Source organism: Salmo salar, chromosome ssa12 (assembly GCF_905237065.1).
Source record: "Salmo salar chromosome ssa12, Ssal_v3.1, whole genome shotgun sequence".
NCBI classification, from domain to species: Eukaryota; Metazoa; Chordata; class Actinopteri; order Salmoniformes; family Salmonidae; genus Salmo; species Salmo salar.
The window spans coordinates 82586843-82604599 of NC_059453.1; the positions used below are offsets into that span (position 1 = coordinate 82586843).

The 17757-nt window shown below is 41.2% G+C and overlaps 1 protein-coding gene and 1 long non-coding RNA gene across 2 annotated transcripts in view; one reads left to right on the top strand and one right to left on the bottom strand.

The window, feature by feature from the left end:
- The first annotated feature begins 6163 nt into the window (after positions 1-6163).
- LOC106565723 (bactericidal permeability-increasing protein) lies at positions 6164-13746 on the top strand. Its single transcript, XM_014133138.2, has 16 exons — positions 6164-6451; positions 7878-7995; positions 8135-8249; positions 8426-8557; positions 8705-8860; positions 10479-10542; positions 10632-10692; positions 11698-11789; positions 11987-12163; positions 12262-12321; positions 12539-12706; positions 12801-12868; positions 12950-12992; positions 13082-13145; positions 13231-13307; positions 13429-13746. The coding sequence occupies exons 2-16, from the start codon at positions 7893-7895 to the stop codon at positions 13468-13470; spliced, it is 1422 nt and encodes a 473-aa protein (XP_013988613.1). The 5' UTR covers positions 6164-6451; positions 7878-7892; the 3' UTR covers positions 13471-13746.
- Positions 13747-15060: 1314 nt separating this feature from the next.
- LOC123725565 (uncharacterized) overlaps positions 15061-17757 on the bottom strand; it is a 5547-nt gene continuing 2850 nt past the window's right edge. The window contains exon 3 of the long non-coding RNA XR_006758089.1: positions 15061-15073. This is a non-coding gene — a long non-coding RNA (uncharacterized lncRNA). The remainder of the gene's footprint in view (positions 15074-17757) is intronic.

A 17757-nucleotide genomic window follows, 5' to 3' on the forward strand; every position in this document is an offset into this window, starting at 1 on the left:
GGCCAAGACCAAAGAGCTCTCCAAGGATGTCAGGGACAAAATTGTAGACCTACACAAGGCTGGAATGGGCTACAAGACCATCGCCAAGCAGCTTGATGAGAAGGTGACAACAGTTGGTGCGATCATTCGCAAATGGAAGAAACACAAAAGAACTGTCAATCTCCCCCAGCATGGGCCTCCATGCAAGATCTCACCTCGTGGAGTTGCAATGATCATGAGAACGGTGAGGAATCAGCCCAGAACTACACGGGGGGATCTTGTCAATGATCTCAAGGCAGCTGGGACCATAGTCACCAGGACAACAATTGGTAACACACTACTCCATGAAGGACTGAAATCCTGCAGCGCCCGCAAGGTCCCCCTGCTCAAGAAAGCACATATATATGCCCGTCTGAAGTTTGCCAATGAACATCTGAATGATTCAGAGGACAACTGGGTGAAAGTGTTGTGGTCAGATGAGACCAAAATGGAGCTCTTTGGCAACTCAACTCTCTTTGGCAACTCAACTCGCCGTGTTTGGAGGAGGAGGAATGCTGCCTATGACTCCAAGAACACCATCCCCACCGTCAAACATGGAGGTGGAAACATTATGCTTTGGGGGTGTTTTTCTGCTAAGGGGACAGGACAACTTCACCGCATCAAAGGAACGATGGACGGGGCCATGTACCGTCAAATCCTGGGTGAGAACCTCCTTCTCTCAGCCAGGGCATTGAAAATGGGTCGTGGAAGGGTATTCCAGCATGATAATGACCCAAAACACACGGCCAAGGCAACAAAGGAGTGGCTCAAGAAGAAGCACATTAAGGTCCTGGAGTGGCCTAGCCAGTCTCCAGACCTTAATCCCATAGAAAATCTGTGGAGGGAGCTGAAGGTTCGAGTTGCCAAACGTCAGCCTCGAAACTTTAATGACTTGGAGAAGATCTGCAAAGAGGAGTGGGACAAAATCCCTCCTGAGATGTGTGCAAACCTGGTGGCCAACTACAAGAAACGTCTGACCTATGTGATTGCCAACAAGGGTTTTGCCACCAAGTACTAAGTTATGTTTTGCAGAGGGGTCAAATACTTATTTCCCTCATTAAAATGCAAATCAATTTATAACATTTTTGACATGCATTTTTCTGGATTTATTTGTTGTTATTCTGTCTCTCACTGTTCAAATAAACCTACCATAAAAATTATAGACTGATCATTTCTTTGTCAGTGGGCAAACGTACAAAATCAGCAGGGGATCAAATACTTTTTTCCCTCACTGTATGACCCATTTTATACATAGCTTATCACTGCCAAATGGGGTTCATAACTAAAATCAAGAAAGTGGGGTAAGCATCAATTTTTCCCCATTCAAAGCAGTTCAACTTGCCCTAATTTCAAGCAATAACACACATAGTGTTAACCAGATTATATCTCCCATCCAAATGTTGTGAATTAATATGTATTCATGTCATAGTCACCAGTGAACTCCATTACACTCAAGTCAAAAAAATACTTAAACCAGTGAATGCTAGAGATTGCTAACTATGCTACCAGTCTGTCTTAATGAGTGTTTGCATGCTAATAGCACACCAGTAAACTAAAATGTCAGTTTTTAAGGGGTATGCAGTTGGCTGATTACGATATTAACCAAATTCCCAGCAAATAAGAAAACAGTCCTGGTATTTAGTTTAAGAGAATGAATGTGATTTAACAACGCAACCTTGGGGATAATTTGAATGGTAGACTGAGGGATTTGTACATCCATACCCCGGTACGACAGACATGACAGCAGTGAAACATCACGCCGTGATAAGGTATAGTCCTAGGTTAAACTTTTTGTGTTCACTCCGTAATGTCCTCCATGTTTGATGTGAGGTGACTGGGTTCCTCACGAAAGGCAAGTGGCCATGCCTCTGTATGTATCCCTCTAAGAGCGCACAGGCCGAATTTCCCGCGAAATCGTACACGGCCAATGGAATTTCAGCTGTGGCCACAAAGGCCAGACCAATGACGTATATAAACCCTGGATGCATCCTACCTGATGCAAAACCCCGCCCACAACTAACCTAGCAACATTCAAAGCTGCACTAATTGGTCAGCGAGATTCTTCCAAGCTCAGTTGGTAGAGCATGGTGTTTGCAACACCAGGGTTGTGGGTTCGATTCCCACGGGGGGCCAGCACAGAAAAAAAAAAATGTATGAAATTGTATGAAATGTATGCATTCACTACTGTAAGTCGCTCTGGATAAGAGCGTCTGCTAAATGACTAAAATGTAATGTAAATGTAAAACCATGCCCCAAAGCAGCGTGTAAGCGTTGATTGGATAGTTGAAGAGCCTCATCCAGGCGCAAAGACAGGCTAAAATGTCTGAAGTTATTGACATTGTTTAAAAGTAAAAGATGTTTTAGCTTTAAATTTGGCCCATTATTACTGGATTAAGTACAAGCATAATTCACGAGTGGTAACTGTTGATTACTGGTTTACATAACTTGATTTTAGAAATACTGTCTTGCAAAGCTTGCTTGAAAAACTTGATTTTAGCAAGCATGGATGCTGCAAACGATACAGCGATAGATTCTTCAAACCCGGTACCGTGAGGTAAGACAACGTTTCCAAATCTCTTAGCTAGCTATAATAGTTAGCTAGTTAAGCTTGATAATATGCTCTCAAAACGCTTTGGGGCGTGGTTTCGACTTGGAATCGCTTGGAAGAAACTCACTGACCAATCAGTGTGGATTTGAATGTTGCTAGGCTACTTATAAGCGTGTTTTTGCACCAAGTAATTACTTTTTATCTGCTGATGCTATGTATTGGCCAATGAGAGGCTTTGAAGCCACCGGCCGCCATATTGGTACTCATCAGGAGGAGCAGTCCTCCATAGAAATTAATTTAATTCTACAGTATTTCAATCAATGCTTTCAAGGACAAAATTCCATGTATTTAAGTATTTCTTTGTTGTAGTGGCGACATTAACATTAGTACTCTCTCCAAACAATCTTTAAGGATTTAAAAAAATATATTTTATTTAACTTTATATTTCTATGTTCAGTTCACATAGTATAATTTCAAAGTTTGCATTAAGGTGTCTGTAATAGAATATACTTGGCAAAAACGAATGTAGACAGTAATAAATGCATTGGCTTCCAAAATATTTTTTACAATAGTGGAGAAGTACAAAAATGGCTGTGCAGTGGCTTCAAAACCCTGTCAGTATTTTAGGGTATATACACATCCTTGGGCCAGACTGTGGTTGGACGTTACCATCTAGTCTTCATAGCATTTTATTCTCTGATCCTCGCCACTTTATTAAAGCCATTTAGAGCTACTTGAATGATCTTACCTATTATACCTTTAAAACAATATGTCTAAAAATGAACAAACTCAAAGGGTACTTTTGAGATATTTAGATTATATTTGTAATCAAGAATCAATACATTAATGTAAATAAAATGCATTCTTAATCTAAACACTACTCGTGTTTCAGAATACACTGTATGGGTTCAGATGTTTTTTTAGCATCTACAGAATCATCGTTGTAGTGTCTAAAAGAAGGAAAAAATGTCACACATTTCACAACTTTTTATAAAAATGTAAAGAATTGGATACAGATTTCAAAGGTATGCAAAACATCCTTCCCCCAAAGGACTTTTTTACGGATTTCATTTCAGGAAGATCAAAAACAGGATAAATATCTTTGGGCCATCCTTTCATGGAATTGACTAGATTGCCCTTCTTTGCACAATGTTTGCTCCATGCTCTCTCTGTTACCTACAGAATAGGTAGTCTCAGTGAGTCCATTTCTCAAGCAGCTCTTCCTGGTTCAAAGAAGTGAATAAAAGGCCATGTGCATCTCTTTGCCACTTTCTTACCAGTTCATAGGTAACTACAGACTTGTAGATTTTTTCTAATACATGTACCATATGTCCATGAGTTTGACCTTGACTCCAGGGTTGGCAGCCAGTGATGTGGAGAGAATGTTGATGAGAATGTTGTTGTTGATACTCTGTATTTTCAAATATTGTGATGGCAGCATCATGTTATGGGTATGCTTGTCACCAGCAGGGACTGGGGAGTTTGTTAAGATCAAAATAAATATGAAAGGAGCAAAGCCCTGGTAAGTTACAAACACACATTTTAATGCCAGACACACAAGAATGGCTTTCCAAGAAATGCTAGGTGTTCCTGAGTGGTCCAGTCTCAGTCCTGACTTAAATCTGCTTAAAAAAACATATACAAGGTTTAAATATAGCTTTTTTTACTTTGCCTTCTTTAAGGCAGCACAATGTGAAGACTAGGCACTGTACACTGTACTCCTCACAGCCCATACTGCCTCAATGCTTTGCTCTGTCCCATTCACAGGGGAACAGATTGGGATGGCATCTCTGCAGCAGAATGACCATGAAGGTCCCAGATCTCTCTGGAGAAAATAGAATGTGACCATTGGCAAGGTCAAGTACAGCATGACAGGGTAAGGGAACACATTGAAAGTATCCTTTTCAAATATATTGCGGTCAAATACATTGTCTGCATATCTCATTGATAATCAACTGTTCTTACAAATGCTATAGTGTTCACAACACGCCCCTATCCTACCAACTATGTACTGTGTTCTATCCTCCAGAATGACAATAGTGAATCTGGGACTTCCCAAGTCTGCTTTGGTACTGGTGCCAGGTACTGGAGTCAGCCTGGCTATTACTAATGCCTTCATCAACCTGCACGGGAACTGGAGGGTCCGATACTTCAGGTTCATGTGAGTGCATGAGTGTTCTTCTGCCCTGGTTCTAGGGAACCTCTGGGTTGTGCAGGCGCACTAGCCATTTAGAGTAGCACACTAGCCATTTAAAACACTGTACAATTTCCTCTTGGGTCTATCCACACTCCAAGGGGCTCAATCAACATTTCTTACTTTCTGTGTGACATTACAGAAAAGACCGTGATGGTAAATGGACTCACCATCACTGCCAGTATTGCACTCAAGAGGGATAAGACTGGTAGGCCAACGGTCAGCACTGTCAACTGTGTGGCCAACGTGGGCAGCACCAGCATCAAGTTCCATGGTGGGGCCAGGTAAATGGAGTATAGACATGTGTCTGAACTAAACACTATGGTGCACTTAAAACTTTTTCAGAACGCATGTTACTGACTTAATCAAACCACAATGTCATAAAATGATTGCAATGTGGATTTATTGTGTTATATGTTTCCTCAAATGCTTGGTTTCTGTTTTCCAGCAGGCTGGACAATCTTTTGACATCCTACATTGACAAGTCCCTGCACAGTGCTCTGCAGAAACAGGTGAGGGACAGCGTAATGCCAGACTACAAACTCATCAGGTTAATCTCGTTCTGTCTCGTGACAATAACAATCCCTCTGTTCATTTTTACAGATCTGCCTCCTGGTGGCTGATGCTATTACTGACATGAACCCACACCTCAAAACTCTCAATGGTAAAACAAGACTTACAGAATTTAACTTAATGAACATATGTGATTATTATTGTGTTATTCATAGGCTACTAAATGGATCTAAAATATTTCATATTTTCTGCCATCTTGAAATTCTAGCCAAAGAGGACAAGGATGCTGAAATTGAATATCACATTTTGAAGGTGTGAACTCCAGATTTCTGACTCATAATCTATCCTCATTTCAGAGTTGGAGTCACTAAGGCAAGAGGCTAGAAGTAAAACCTCTCTCTCCCTCGTTCCACGTCTGTCTGTCTGTCTGTCTGTCTGTCTGTCTGTCTGTCTGTCTGTCTGTCTGTCTGTCTGTCTGTCTGTCTGTCTGTCTGTCTGTCTGTCTGTCTGTCTGTCTGTCTGTCTGTCTCTCTCTCTCTCTCTCTCTCTCTCTCTGTCTCTCTCTGTCTCTCTCTGTCTCTCTCTCTCTCTCTCTCTCTCTCTCTGCAGGGTGAGTTCTACAGCATTGGGAAGCACCAGGAGCCTCTGTTCTCTCCCACGCCCTTCTCCCTGCCTCCTCAGGACAAGTTTGGCTTGAAGAAGCCAGACCACAGTAATTCTTAAGTTCTTGATAAGAGCCTATGACCGAATGATACACTCTACAAGACATTACTTTATTACTGCAATTATTGGTTGGATTTGTATCAAACCTTGTGACCTAGTTCTCAATGGCACTCATAAACATGCCATTGTTTCCTTTCTCTTTACTGTATGTCCTGAACAAATCCTTCTCTGAATGGTATGAATGGAAGTCTGAAAATACGAATCTATTAGATTTGCAGACATAACTAAGGGAATAGCTTAGATTGATCTTCTTTGCATAATGTTTGCTCCATGCTCTCTGCGTTATTTACAGAATGGGTAGCCAAGTATCAGTGAGCCCATTTTGCAAGCAGCTCTTCCTGGTTCAGAGAAGTGAATGAAAGGCCATGTGAATCTCTTCTCCTTTCACTCTGCCCTGCCGCCAGCCAGGGAGCAACAACAACAGAAAAGAATCCACTTTCTTACCAGTGCATGAGGTAGGTAACTACAGAGTCGTACATACAAAATAGACTGGCCTGTTTCTCTCTGTCAATTTAAAAGTGATCTCTCTTTTACAGAAGTGTGTCAGGTTTAGGTGAGAACCCCATGTTATCATTTGTGCTAATGTGTACATACTGAGTGTGGGAATGTTTTGCCGGTATTCGGGGAAAATGTATTGTAGGGTAATTTTATGAAAGCTGTCACTCCTCAATCTCCACTAAGTAAGCAGGCTAGATGGTGGGTTGACATGGACATACAGTGTGGAAATTATACAGTATGTCAAAAGTGCTATCTTTGTCCCTGGGTAGTTGAGATACTGTTTATATGATTTGCGGTTTTAAACTTTCTTCAACATTCTCCATTTGCTCAAGAGAGGTAAAAAAAACACAGAAAACTGATTCCAATGGGGAAGCAATCAACAAATAACTAACTTTCTATAGATACAGTGTACCTACCCCTGTCACGTCCTGACCAGTAAAATGGGTTATTTGTTATTGTAGTTTGGTCAGGGCGTGGCAGGGGGTGTTTGTTTTGTGTGGTTCGGGTTTTTTGGTTTATGTTCTACCAACTACCCACAAACTACCCACAAACACAAGAGAAAATAAACCCACTTAAATATGGCCTCCAATTAGAAGCAACGACAACCAGCTGCTTCTAATTGGAGGCCGTTCCCAAAGCTAACATAGAAATAGAAAAACCCACATAGAAATAGAAAACATAGAACATACACCAAAAACCCCGAAACACACAAAACAAACACCCCCTGCCACACCCTGGCCAAACTACAATAAGAAATAACCCCTTTTACTGGTCAGGACGTGACATTTAAACCAAATACTTTTAGACTTTTACTCCGGTAGTATTTTACTGGGTGACTTTCACTTTTACTTCAGTCATTTTCTATTAAGGTATCTATACTTTACTCAAGTATGACAATGGGGTACTTTTTCTATCACTGGATACAGAGTTCCTTGACAAACACACCAGTCACATGTCTGTGAACCCAAGAAGGTGCCACTGCTCCGTAAAATGATTTAAAATATGGGACTTTGTGTCACAAAGTGTTGATGGTATAAGGGAAGCTGCATGCAACAAAACAGGAAGTATTTGTCAATTCTAGAAATTCCCCTGCTCAGTTATAAGATTGTGGCAAAATATGGTTTCATTATTGGTCAAAAGAAACCAAGTCAAACGTAGGTCAATATTAGTGTTGAGATAACAGTGCACGTGTCTAGAGCGAAAATCAGTACAGTGGAAAATAAGGATTTACACAAGAAACTGTTCAACCTTAATGTTCCTCCCATGAAAACGGAAGCCTAAAAGTCATAAGATATGAATGTTCCCAATTCTATTCATTGGACAATAAACAATACACCTGTACTGTAATGTAGATATGTTATTGTTTGTTCATCTTCCCTACAGGTGACTGCAGTCAAGATGTCTCCATGCTGTTTGTTGGCTCTGTTGGCTCTAATCCCCTTAACTCTGGCTGCCAACCCTGGAGTAAAGGTCAAACTCACAGACAAGGGCATTGAATATGGTATGTTTGAGGCAGGGGCAATAACATTGCATGGTTTTAGATCAAGATGAGGCTGTGTATTATGATCATGTGGCAAATAAATATACTATTTTCCTCATAGCCCATTCTGCCTCAATGCTTTGCTCTGTGCTGTCCACAGGTAAACAAATTGGGATGGCATCTCTGCAACAGAAACTTAAGACCATTAAGGTCCCAGATATCTCTGGAACAGAGAAAGTGCCTCACGTTGGGAAGGTCAAGTACAGTTTGACAGGGTAAGAGGGAAAATCCAATGTCTTTTCCCAAAAAAAATACATTGCAGTCAAACACATTGTTAATTGTCTGCTTATCTCATGTAATCATTTGATGATAATCAACTGTGTTTACAAATGCTGTTGTGTTCACAACATGCCCTTATCCTACCAACTATGTACTGCGTTCTAACCTCCAGAATGACAATAGTGAATCTGGGACTTCCCAAGTCTGCATTGGTACTGGTGCCAGGTACTGGAGTCAGCCTGGCTATTACTAATGCCTTCATCAACCTGCACGGGAACTGGAGGGTCCGATACTTCAGGTTCATGTGAGTTCATGAGGGAGGGTCTGAACACCCAGTGCATCCCCAGGACCAGGATGGAACAAGACTAAAACACTGCACAATTGTCTCTTGGGTCTGCCTATCCATACCCCAAAGGACTCAAACAACATTATTTTCTCGTTAACAATCTAGACAAGACCGTGGCTCCTTCGACCTGGCGGTAAATGGACTCACCATCACTGCCAATATTGCAATCAAGAGTGATGAAACTGGCAGGCCAATGGTCAGCACTGTCAACTGTGTGGCCAACGTGGGCAGAGCCAGCATCAAGTTCCATGGTGGGGCCAGGTAAATGGAGTATATCCTCTCTGGGCTAGGTGGGACGAATTCGTCCCACTTACGCAACAGCCAGTTGAATCCCGTGGCGCGATTTTCAAATACCTTACAAATGCTATTACTTCAATTTTTCAAACATATGACTATTTTACAGCATTTTAAAGACAAGACTCTCGTTAATCTAACCACACTGTCCGATTTCAAAAAGGCTTTACAACGAAAGCAAAACATTATATTATGTCAGCAGAGTACCCAGCCAGAAATAATCAGACACCCATTTTTCAAGCTAGCATATAATGTCACAAAAACCCAGAAGACAGCTAAATGCAGCACTAACCTTTGATGATCTTCATCAGATGACACACCTAGGACATTATGTTATACAATACATGCATGTTTTGTTCAATCAAGTTCATATTTATATCAAAAACCAGCTTTTTACATTAGCATGTGATGTTCAGAACTAGCATACCCCCCCGCAAACTTCCGGGGGAATTTACTAACAATTTACTAAATTACTCACGATAAACGTTCACAAAAAACATAACAATTATTTTAAGAATGATAGATACAGAACTCCTTTGTGCAATCGTGGTGTCCGATTTTAAAATACCTTTTCGGTGAAAGCACATTTTGCAATATTCTCAGTAGATAGCTCAGCCATCACGGCTAGCCATTTAGACACCCAGCAAGTTTAGCCCTGACCAAACTCCGATTTACTATTACAAAAGTTTGATTACCTTTGTTGTCTTCGTCAGAATGCACTCCCAGGACTGCTACTTCAATAACAAATGTTGGTTTGGTCCAAAATAATCCATCGTTATATCCAAATAGCGGCGTTTTGTTCGTGCGTTCTAGACACTATCCGAAGTGTAAATAAGGGTCACGAGCGTGGCGCAATTCGTGACAAAAAAAATCGAAATATTCCATTACCGTACTTCGAAGCATGTCAACCGCTGTTTAAAATCCATTTTTATGCCATTTTTCTCGTAAAAAAGCGATAATATTCCGACCGGGAATCTCCGTTTAGGTAAACAGAGGAAAGAAAACAAAGCATTCTGTCCACACGGGCAAGCGCCTGAGTCTCACAGTACTGTAACCAGCCACTACCCAAACGCGCTACTTTTTTTCAGCCAGAGCCTGCAAAGCCACGATTCAGCTTTTTGCCGCCTTTTGAGAGCCTATGGCAGCCGTAGGAAGTGTCACGTAACAGCAGAGATCCTTTGTAATGGATAGAGATGGCAAAGAAGGCCAAGAAATGGTCAGACAGGATACTTCCTGTACAGAATTCTCAGGTTTTGACCTGCCATTTGAGTTCTGTTATACTCACAGACACCATTCAAACAGTTTTAGAACCTTTGGAGTGTTTTCTATCCAAAGCCAATAATTACATGCATATTCTAGTTACTGGGCAGGAGTAGTAACCAGATTAAATCGGGTACGTTTTTTATCCAGCCGTGTCAATACTGCCCCCTAGCCCTAACAGGATATAGAGGCACTTAACACTATGCTGTACTTAAAACGTTGTGAGAACACATGTTATCAATTTAGGAATCATCAAACAATGTTAAAAAATGATTGCAATGTGGATTTACTTGTTTCCTCAAATGCTTTGGTTCCTGTTTTCCAGCTGGCTTTACAATCTTTTCAAGTCCTACATTGACAAGGCCCTGCGCAGTGCTCTGCAGAAACAGGTGAGGGACAGTGTAATGCCAGACTACAAACTCAAATTAATCTTGTTCGGTTCACTTGACAATAACAATCCCTCTGTTCAATATTACAGATCTGCCCCCTAGTGGCTGATGCTATTACTGACATGAACCAACACCTCAAAACTTTCAATGGTAAAACAAGATTTAAAGGCCAAATGCAGTCAGTTTTATATCGTATAATTTCTGGGTAACAATTAAGTACATTATTGTAATATATTTATATTAAAATGATCAAAAATAGCTTTTTAGCAAAACAATTATTTCTCAAGCAAGAATTTTGCTTGGACTGTCTGGGAGTAGTCTGAGGTGGGAGGGGAAAACTGAAAACAAACTGTTATTGGCAGAGAGGTTTGGAACTCTCTTTGTTATTGGTCTGTTAACCAATTTGCCGCATGGCGATGTCACGATGGAAAGCCGAAACTCCCGCCCATGCAAACCTGATGATTAGAAGGTCCTGTGTGGATTGTACTTTCAACCAGAAACAATCAGGAAATAACACTGATACATTTTTTTATACTTTTACAGTGTTATTTCATCAACTGTTGTACAATATGATACAAAACACAGGAAAAAACATAATTTTCACTGCACTGGGCCTTTAAGCACTTATCCTCATGAACATATTTGTATAAATCAAATCAAATCAAATTTTATTAGTCACATGCGCCAACTACAACAGGTGTAGACCTTACAGTGAAATGCTTACTTACGTGAACCTAACCAACAATGCAGTTTTAAAAAATACGGTTAAGAATAAGAAATAAAAGTAACAAGTAATTAAAGAGCAGCAGTAAAATAACAATAGAGAGACTATATACAGGAGAGTACCTGTACAGTGTCAATGTTGAGGTAGAGTTATTTCGGGGCAGCAGGTAGCCTAGTGGTTAGAGCGTTGGACTAGTAACCGAAGGGTTGCAAGGTTAAATCCCCAAGGTAAAAAAATCTGTTGTTCTGCCCCTGAACAAGGCAGTTAACCTACTGTTCCTAGGCTGTCATTGAAAATAAGAATTTGTTCTTAACTGACTTGCCTGGTAAAATAAATATCTATATTTTTTTATGTTATTAAAGTGACAAATTACGGTGTTATTCATAGGCTACTAAATGGATCCTAAATATTTATTTTCTGACATCATGAAGTTCTAGCCAAAGTGGACCAGTATGCTGAAATTGAATATTCCATGGTGACATCACCCACCATTTCAAAGTCCTCCATGGAATTCAGCTTGAAGGTAAAAACTTCAGACTCCCAATCTACCTTTCAACGCTACAAACATATGGGCTCAGTAAGGCAAGATGTCAATTCTCCCTCTCTCTCTGTCTGTCTTCCTCTCTCTCTGTATTCCTTTCTCTCTCTCTCTCTCTCTCTCTCTCTCTCTCTCTCTCTCTCTCTCTCTCTCTCTGTCTCTCTCTCTCCCTCTCTCTGCAGGGTGAGTTCTACAACATTGTTAAGCACCAGGAGCCTCCGTTCTCCCCCACGCCCTTCTCCCTGCCTCCTCAGGACAACAACATGCTCTACATCGGGGTCTCTTCCTTCACCCCCAACTCTGCAGGCTTTGTGTACAACAATGCTGGAGCTCTCAGCCTATATGTCACAGATGATATGGTGAGTCTGAATCTGATTCCCATCTACAGGGAGTGAGGTTTAACATAGTCCCATCTGCCTCAGGGGTGAGGTTAAACATAACTGTTTTCCCCTGACAGATCCCGCCTAGCTCTCCCATCCGTCTGAACACTGGAACATTTGGAGTCTTCATTCCAGAGGTGATACACCAGACCCCACTTTCACCATTCTACCTCCATATGATATGACTTCATTTGTTTAGAATAAAAAATCTATGAAATTAGTTTGGCTTTAGTGTCCATCCAGAGATGGAAATGAGCCTTTTGTTCAAACACATTTACTTTGTGTTTGTATCTAAGAGAGGATAAAGTTAACATTCTTCTCAGGATTAAAGAAAGATTATGTGTGTTGTTTCAGATAGCGAAGCGTTTTCCTGGAATGATGATGAAACTGCTGGTGAAGACGGTGAAGGAGCCCACCATCTCTCTTGAGCCCAACAACGTGACAGTCCAGGCCAGCGGCACAGTGACGGCCTACGCCATCCAGCCCAACACCACGCTCTCTCCCCTCTTTGTCCTCAACATGGTCAGTCAGTCTGTCAGTCACTCAGGAAGTAGAATACTGTAGCTTAGACTGTGAGAGTGATAATTAACTCTACAAGCTTTCTCTATCTCTGCAGGAGGGTAGTGTCAGCGCTCAACTGAACGTGACTGGGGTGAAGCTGGCTGGGGCTATCACTCTGAACAAGTGAGTATGATTGGTTCAAAAGGGGAACAAAAGCCCTTCAAACACTGACCAAAGTAAATTAATACTGTCTGCTTTTCACAGAATTGAGATGACATTGGGAACTAGTTATGTGGGACAGTTTCAGGTAAGAATGATATTTTCAGAGCTTATGACATGCATATAACTTGCTAACACTGAACCACTGAACCTAAACAATGAAATTATACCAAACAGGTTCAATCCCTTGACAACATCTTCCTGATGGTTCTGAAAGTGGTTGTGATACCTAAGGTCAATGGTGAGTGCTTTATTTCCATGTTTATTTATTTTCATTGTTTCTGCACTGATTGGCCACTGGAAAACCATGTGTTTGTATCTTATAGCTCACCTAGAGAAGGGTTTTCCCCTTCCCTCTATTGGAAAGATGAACCTTGTCAACACTCAACTGCAAGTCCTGAAGGTACAGTCAGATATCTAAGAGCTCATATCTTCCTACATCTCTTCTCACGTCCAATATATCTTACACTGTAGCCAGTGTGTGTCCGAAATTTGACAAACTACTGTTGCTTTTCTGTCTCCAGGACTACATGCTGATTGGGACAGACGTTCAGTTCACAGGATAAGTGCCATGTAAATCCCAGTGCAAGTCATCATTAATCGATGATTGATCATGCATCAAATCATAAATCAAATCAAACCAATGAGACATGTAATTAATGTTTGCAAATCAAATCTATTATACTGTACATATATAGTCTAAAACAATGCACCACATTCTGAAATGAAATACTGTATCTTCCAATCTTTTCAGTATTCCACTTCTATTCAATGTTGTAATTTATATTGAATACATTTGTATAAATAAACAAATATCAGTAAAGCTTTCTTTTATTCGAAAACAGTCTTCTTCAGTCTTCAGTCTGTTGTCTGGTTTGAGGAACATCTTTGTCCATCAACTGCTGGCTTTATAACGATCTATGCCCACAAAAAGCCTGCAAAGCACTGCTCAGCACCGTGGTGCCACAAAGGTTGTCCACTCCACACTCACCTTCAGGGTACAGAGGACAGAGGACCAGAGGACTAGACACTGTGTTGGTCGGTCAGACTGAAGCCAGTTGTCCGTCATGGTGGTGGTCAGATAGATGTGTAGCTGTGTCACTCAGAGAGGTGTGGCTGAGGGTGTGGCCTCTCAGGCTCTCGGAGTTGGCTGATGTGTTCTGTATGTACCGACAGTGTACCTAAACGGTAACACTTTATTTGGATAGTCCATCTGGAGATGCTCTACAGACTATCAGTAACATTTCAACTATCTACTAACCTTACACTTTAAAAATAAAAGGTTCCTGGAGTATCCTTCAGGGGTTCTTCAAATTGAAACTGTCGGGGAACCCCTATAAGTTCTTCAAAGAACCCCTTTTAATGGATCCTCGAATAACCTTACATTTTTTAACTACACCCCCCCTTCCTCCCCTATTATTATTATTATTATTAATAATAATAATATGCACAACAATAACAACAATAACACAATATTTGTTATAATAAACACAATATTTGTGTGTTTACTATGATTTTAGTGGCAAAGCAGAATACAAATCTAAATATGAGGTAAACTCCCAGCAGAGCCCCAAGTCCAATGGGTTTGTCCTCTGGCGTGTTGATGTTAATGTGTTGATGTTCTCCGTATCCATAGCTAGAATGATTTTGCAGTGCATGGTGATTGAACAGGTTTCCTGTTATATTCATCAGAGGTGTAGGGAGGGTGAAGTCTGTGAATCCAAAAAATAGTACTTACACAGATGATTAACAAAATATGCACACGGCAGTATTCATACTTTTGGGGTGGCAGGTAGCCTAGTGGTTAGAGCATTGGGCCAGTAACTGAAAGGTTGCTAGATTGAGTCCCTGAGCTGACAAGGTAAAAATCTGTTGTTCTGCCCCTGAACAAGGCAGTTAACCCACTGTTCCTAGGCCATCATTGTAAATAAGAATTAGTTCTTAACTGACTTGCCTAGTTAAATAAATACATTGTTTTCTAATGGTTTTCATACACATACCTTGTAATCTAGAGGCCTATGGGATATTCATTGATGAGGTAAGGAAGGAGAATGGTAAATGTGATCTGTATAACATACCAGTACCAATTGACATACCTTTGTTTGTAGCCTTGTCTGCATACCTGCAGACACAGATACAAAAGTGAGCAGTCATCTGCACCCAATACCGCTAGCCTTCAACATATTCTTATAGCCTACATATTCTTACCTCTTTGTTGATTGGTAGCCATTGAATTGTGTACATTTTCTGTTTTAAAAAGATTTGCACAAATATGAAAAGATAGATGGTATCATCATAAAACCATATCAATCTAGATCATACAAGGGACAAACCTTACCTTAAATTGAGGAGCTCTTTACATTTTTCAGTTAAGTGCCTGCATCTTCTGTCCTTTAAAATTCAAATCCAAGTGTTTCAGTTGGGCAGTTAGGTTCCTGCAAGAACCCCCACCAACTAAGGAGGTTCCTCGATGAACCCCACCTCCTATGGGGTACTTGGAATAACCTTTTGGGGACATTTTCAGTGCCAAGAACCCTAAGGTTCTTCAAAGAACTTAGAAGAACCCTTGTTGAACCCCTAATTTTTAGAGTGTAGCCCTAATCCTAACCTTAACCCTTATCCTTACCCTAAACCTAACTCTTATCCTAACCCTAGCCCTAACACTGACCCTAACAAGGGCTTAATGAGCCTCAGGTGTGGGCCAATATCAGACCGATTGGACTGAAGGGAAATTTGAACATAAAGCTCACCTCGTTGCCTCTTTCTTCGTCAGAGTCCAGTTGGCCATGGGGGTAGCGGATGTGGCTTATGATCTGACGATCGGAGTTCGAGCCCCGCTGGGGATCACACCGTTCTTTTCCCCCCAGGGCCTGGGAACCTAAAGGCCACAATGCCCATTGGCGGCCCAAAGCCATAGGCCATAATGCCCATTGGCGGCCCAAAGCCATAGGCCATAATGCCCATTGGCGGCCCTAATGCCCTTTGGCTGCCCAAATCCTTAGGCTGTGTCGGTAAGATATGCACCTGGTTTTATTTTGGGTTACCAGGGGTGACATTTTTTTTACGGTTTTAAATACTTATAAAGGGTATAGGGACCTACATACCCACCCTGTGAGCACCATCCTAAGGGCCCAACTCAATGGGTTACAGCAGGAGGGAATTATATAGCTTTTTAAAAAAGCCTCAGAAAAATGACTAAGTCCAAACTGGTCAGAAAATCGGCTATGTTTTATATTTCAGAAATTGCACTATGTTTTATTTTTGGGTTACTAGGACCATTTTTTAAAAAAACGGTTTAAAATAATTTTAAAGGGTATACACATATCTCTTCCTACTATGTCATCAACATACTGAAGCCCCATGTCAGTGGGATAAAGCATTAGTGATTTATAAGTGTTTTTATGTGTTTTTGGGCATTGGCCAAATCATGTGGGCCTGGTATTATTTTGAGGTCAAAAGTCTTCAAAATGGTTTTAAATAGTTTTAAATGGTACACACATAACCTTTCTATCTATGTGAGATACATACTGAAGCCCCATGTCACGGGGATAAAGCATTAGTGATTTATAAGTGTTTTTATGTGTTTTTGGGCATTGGCCAAATCATGTGGGCCTGGTATTATTTTGAGGTCAAAAGTCTTCAAAATGGTTTTAAATAGTTTTAAATGGTACACACATAACCTTTCTATCTATGTGAGATACATACTGAAGCCCCATGTCACTGGGATAAATCATTTCTGATTTATGAGTGTTTTTATGTGTTTTTGGGCATTGGCCATATCATGTGGGCCTGGTATTATTTTGAGGTCAAAAGTCTTCAGAATGGTTTTAAATACTTTTAAATGGTACACACATAACCTTTCTATCTATGTGAGATACATACTGAAGCCCCATGTCACTGGGATAAATCATTTCTGATTTATGAGTGTTTTTATGTGGTTTTGGGCATTGGCCAAATCATGTGGGCCTGGTATTATTTTGAGGTCAAAAGTCTTCAAAATGGTTTTAAATAGTTTTAAATGGTACACACATAACCTTTCTATCTATGTGAGATACATACTGAAGCCCCATGTCACTGGGATAAATCATTTCTGATTTATGAGTGTTTTTATGTGTTTTTGGGCATTGGCCATATCATGTGTAATGTAATCAGTCAGGTTTCAAGACTGGGCATTCAACTGAGACTGCTCTTCTCTGTGTCACGGAGGCTCTCCGCACTGCTAAAGCTAACTCTCTCTCCTCTGCTCTCATCCTTCTAGACCTATCTGCTGCCTTTGATACTGTGAACCATCAGATCCTCCTCTCCACCCTCTCCGAGTTGGGCATCTCCGGCGCGGCCCACGCTTGGATTGCGTCCTACCTGACAGGTTGCTCCTACCAGGTGGCGTGGCGAGAATCTGTCTCCGCACCATGCGCTCTCACCACTGGTGTCCCCCAGGGCTCTGTTCTAGGCCCTCTCCTATTCTCGCTATACACCAAGTCACTTGGCTCTGTCATATCCTCACATGGTCTCTCCTATCATTGCTATGCAGACGACACACAATTAATCTTCTCCTTTCCCCCTTCTGATAACCAGGCGGCGAATCGCATCTCTGCATGTCTGTCAGACATATCAGTGTGGATGACGGATCACCAGCTCAAGCTGAACCTCGGCAAGATGGAGCTGCTCTTCCTCCCGGGGAAGGACTGCCCGTTCCATGATCTCGCCATCACGGTTGACAACTCCCTTGTGTCCTCCTCCCAGAGTGCTAAGAACCTTGGCGTGATCCTGGACAACACCCTGTCGTTCTCCACTAACATCAAGGCGGTGACCCGATCCTGTAGGTTCATGCTCTACAACATTCGCAGAGTACG

Excerpts from the sequence above, each read along its gene's own strand:
- LOC106565723 (XM_014133138.2), top strand. The coding sequence starts at position 7,893 with ATGTCTCCATGCTGTTTGTTGGCTCTGTTGGCTCTAATCCCCTTAACT. Across the intron at positions 8,250-8,425 it reads GTCAAGTACAGTTTGACAGG|AATGACAATAGTGAATCTGG; the intron begins GTAAGAGGGAAA and ends TCTAACCTCCAG. Across the intron at positions 8,861-10,478 it reads AAGTTCCATGGTGGGGCCAG|CTGGCTTTACAATCTTTTCA; the intron begins GTAAATGGAGTA and ends CCTGTTTTCCAG.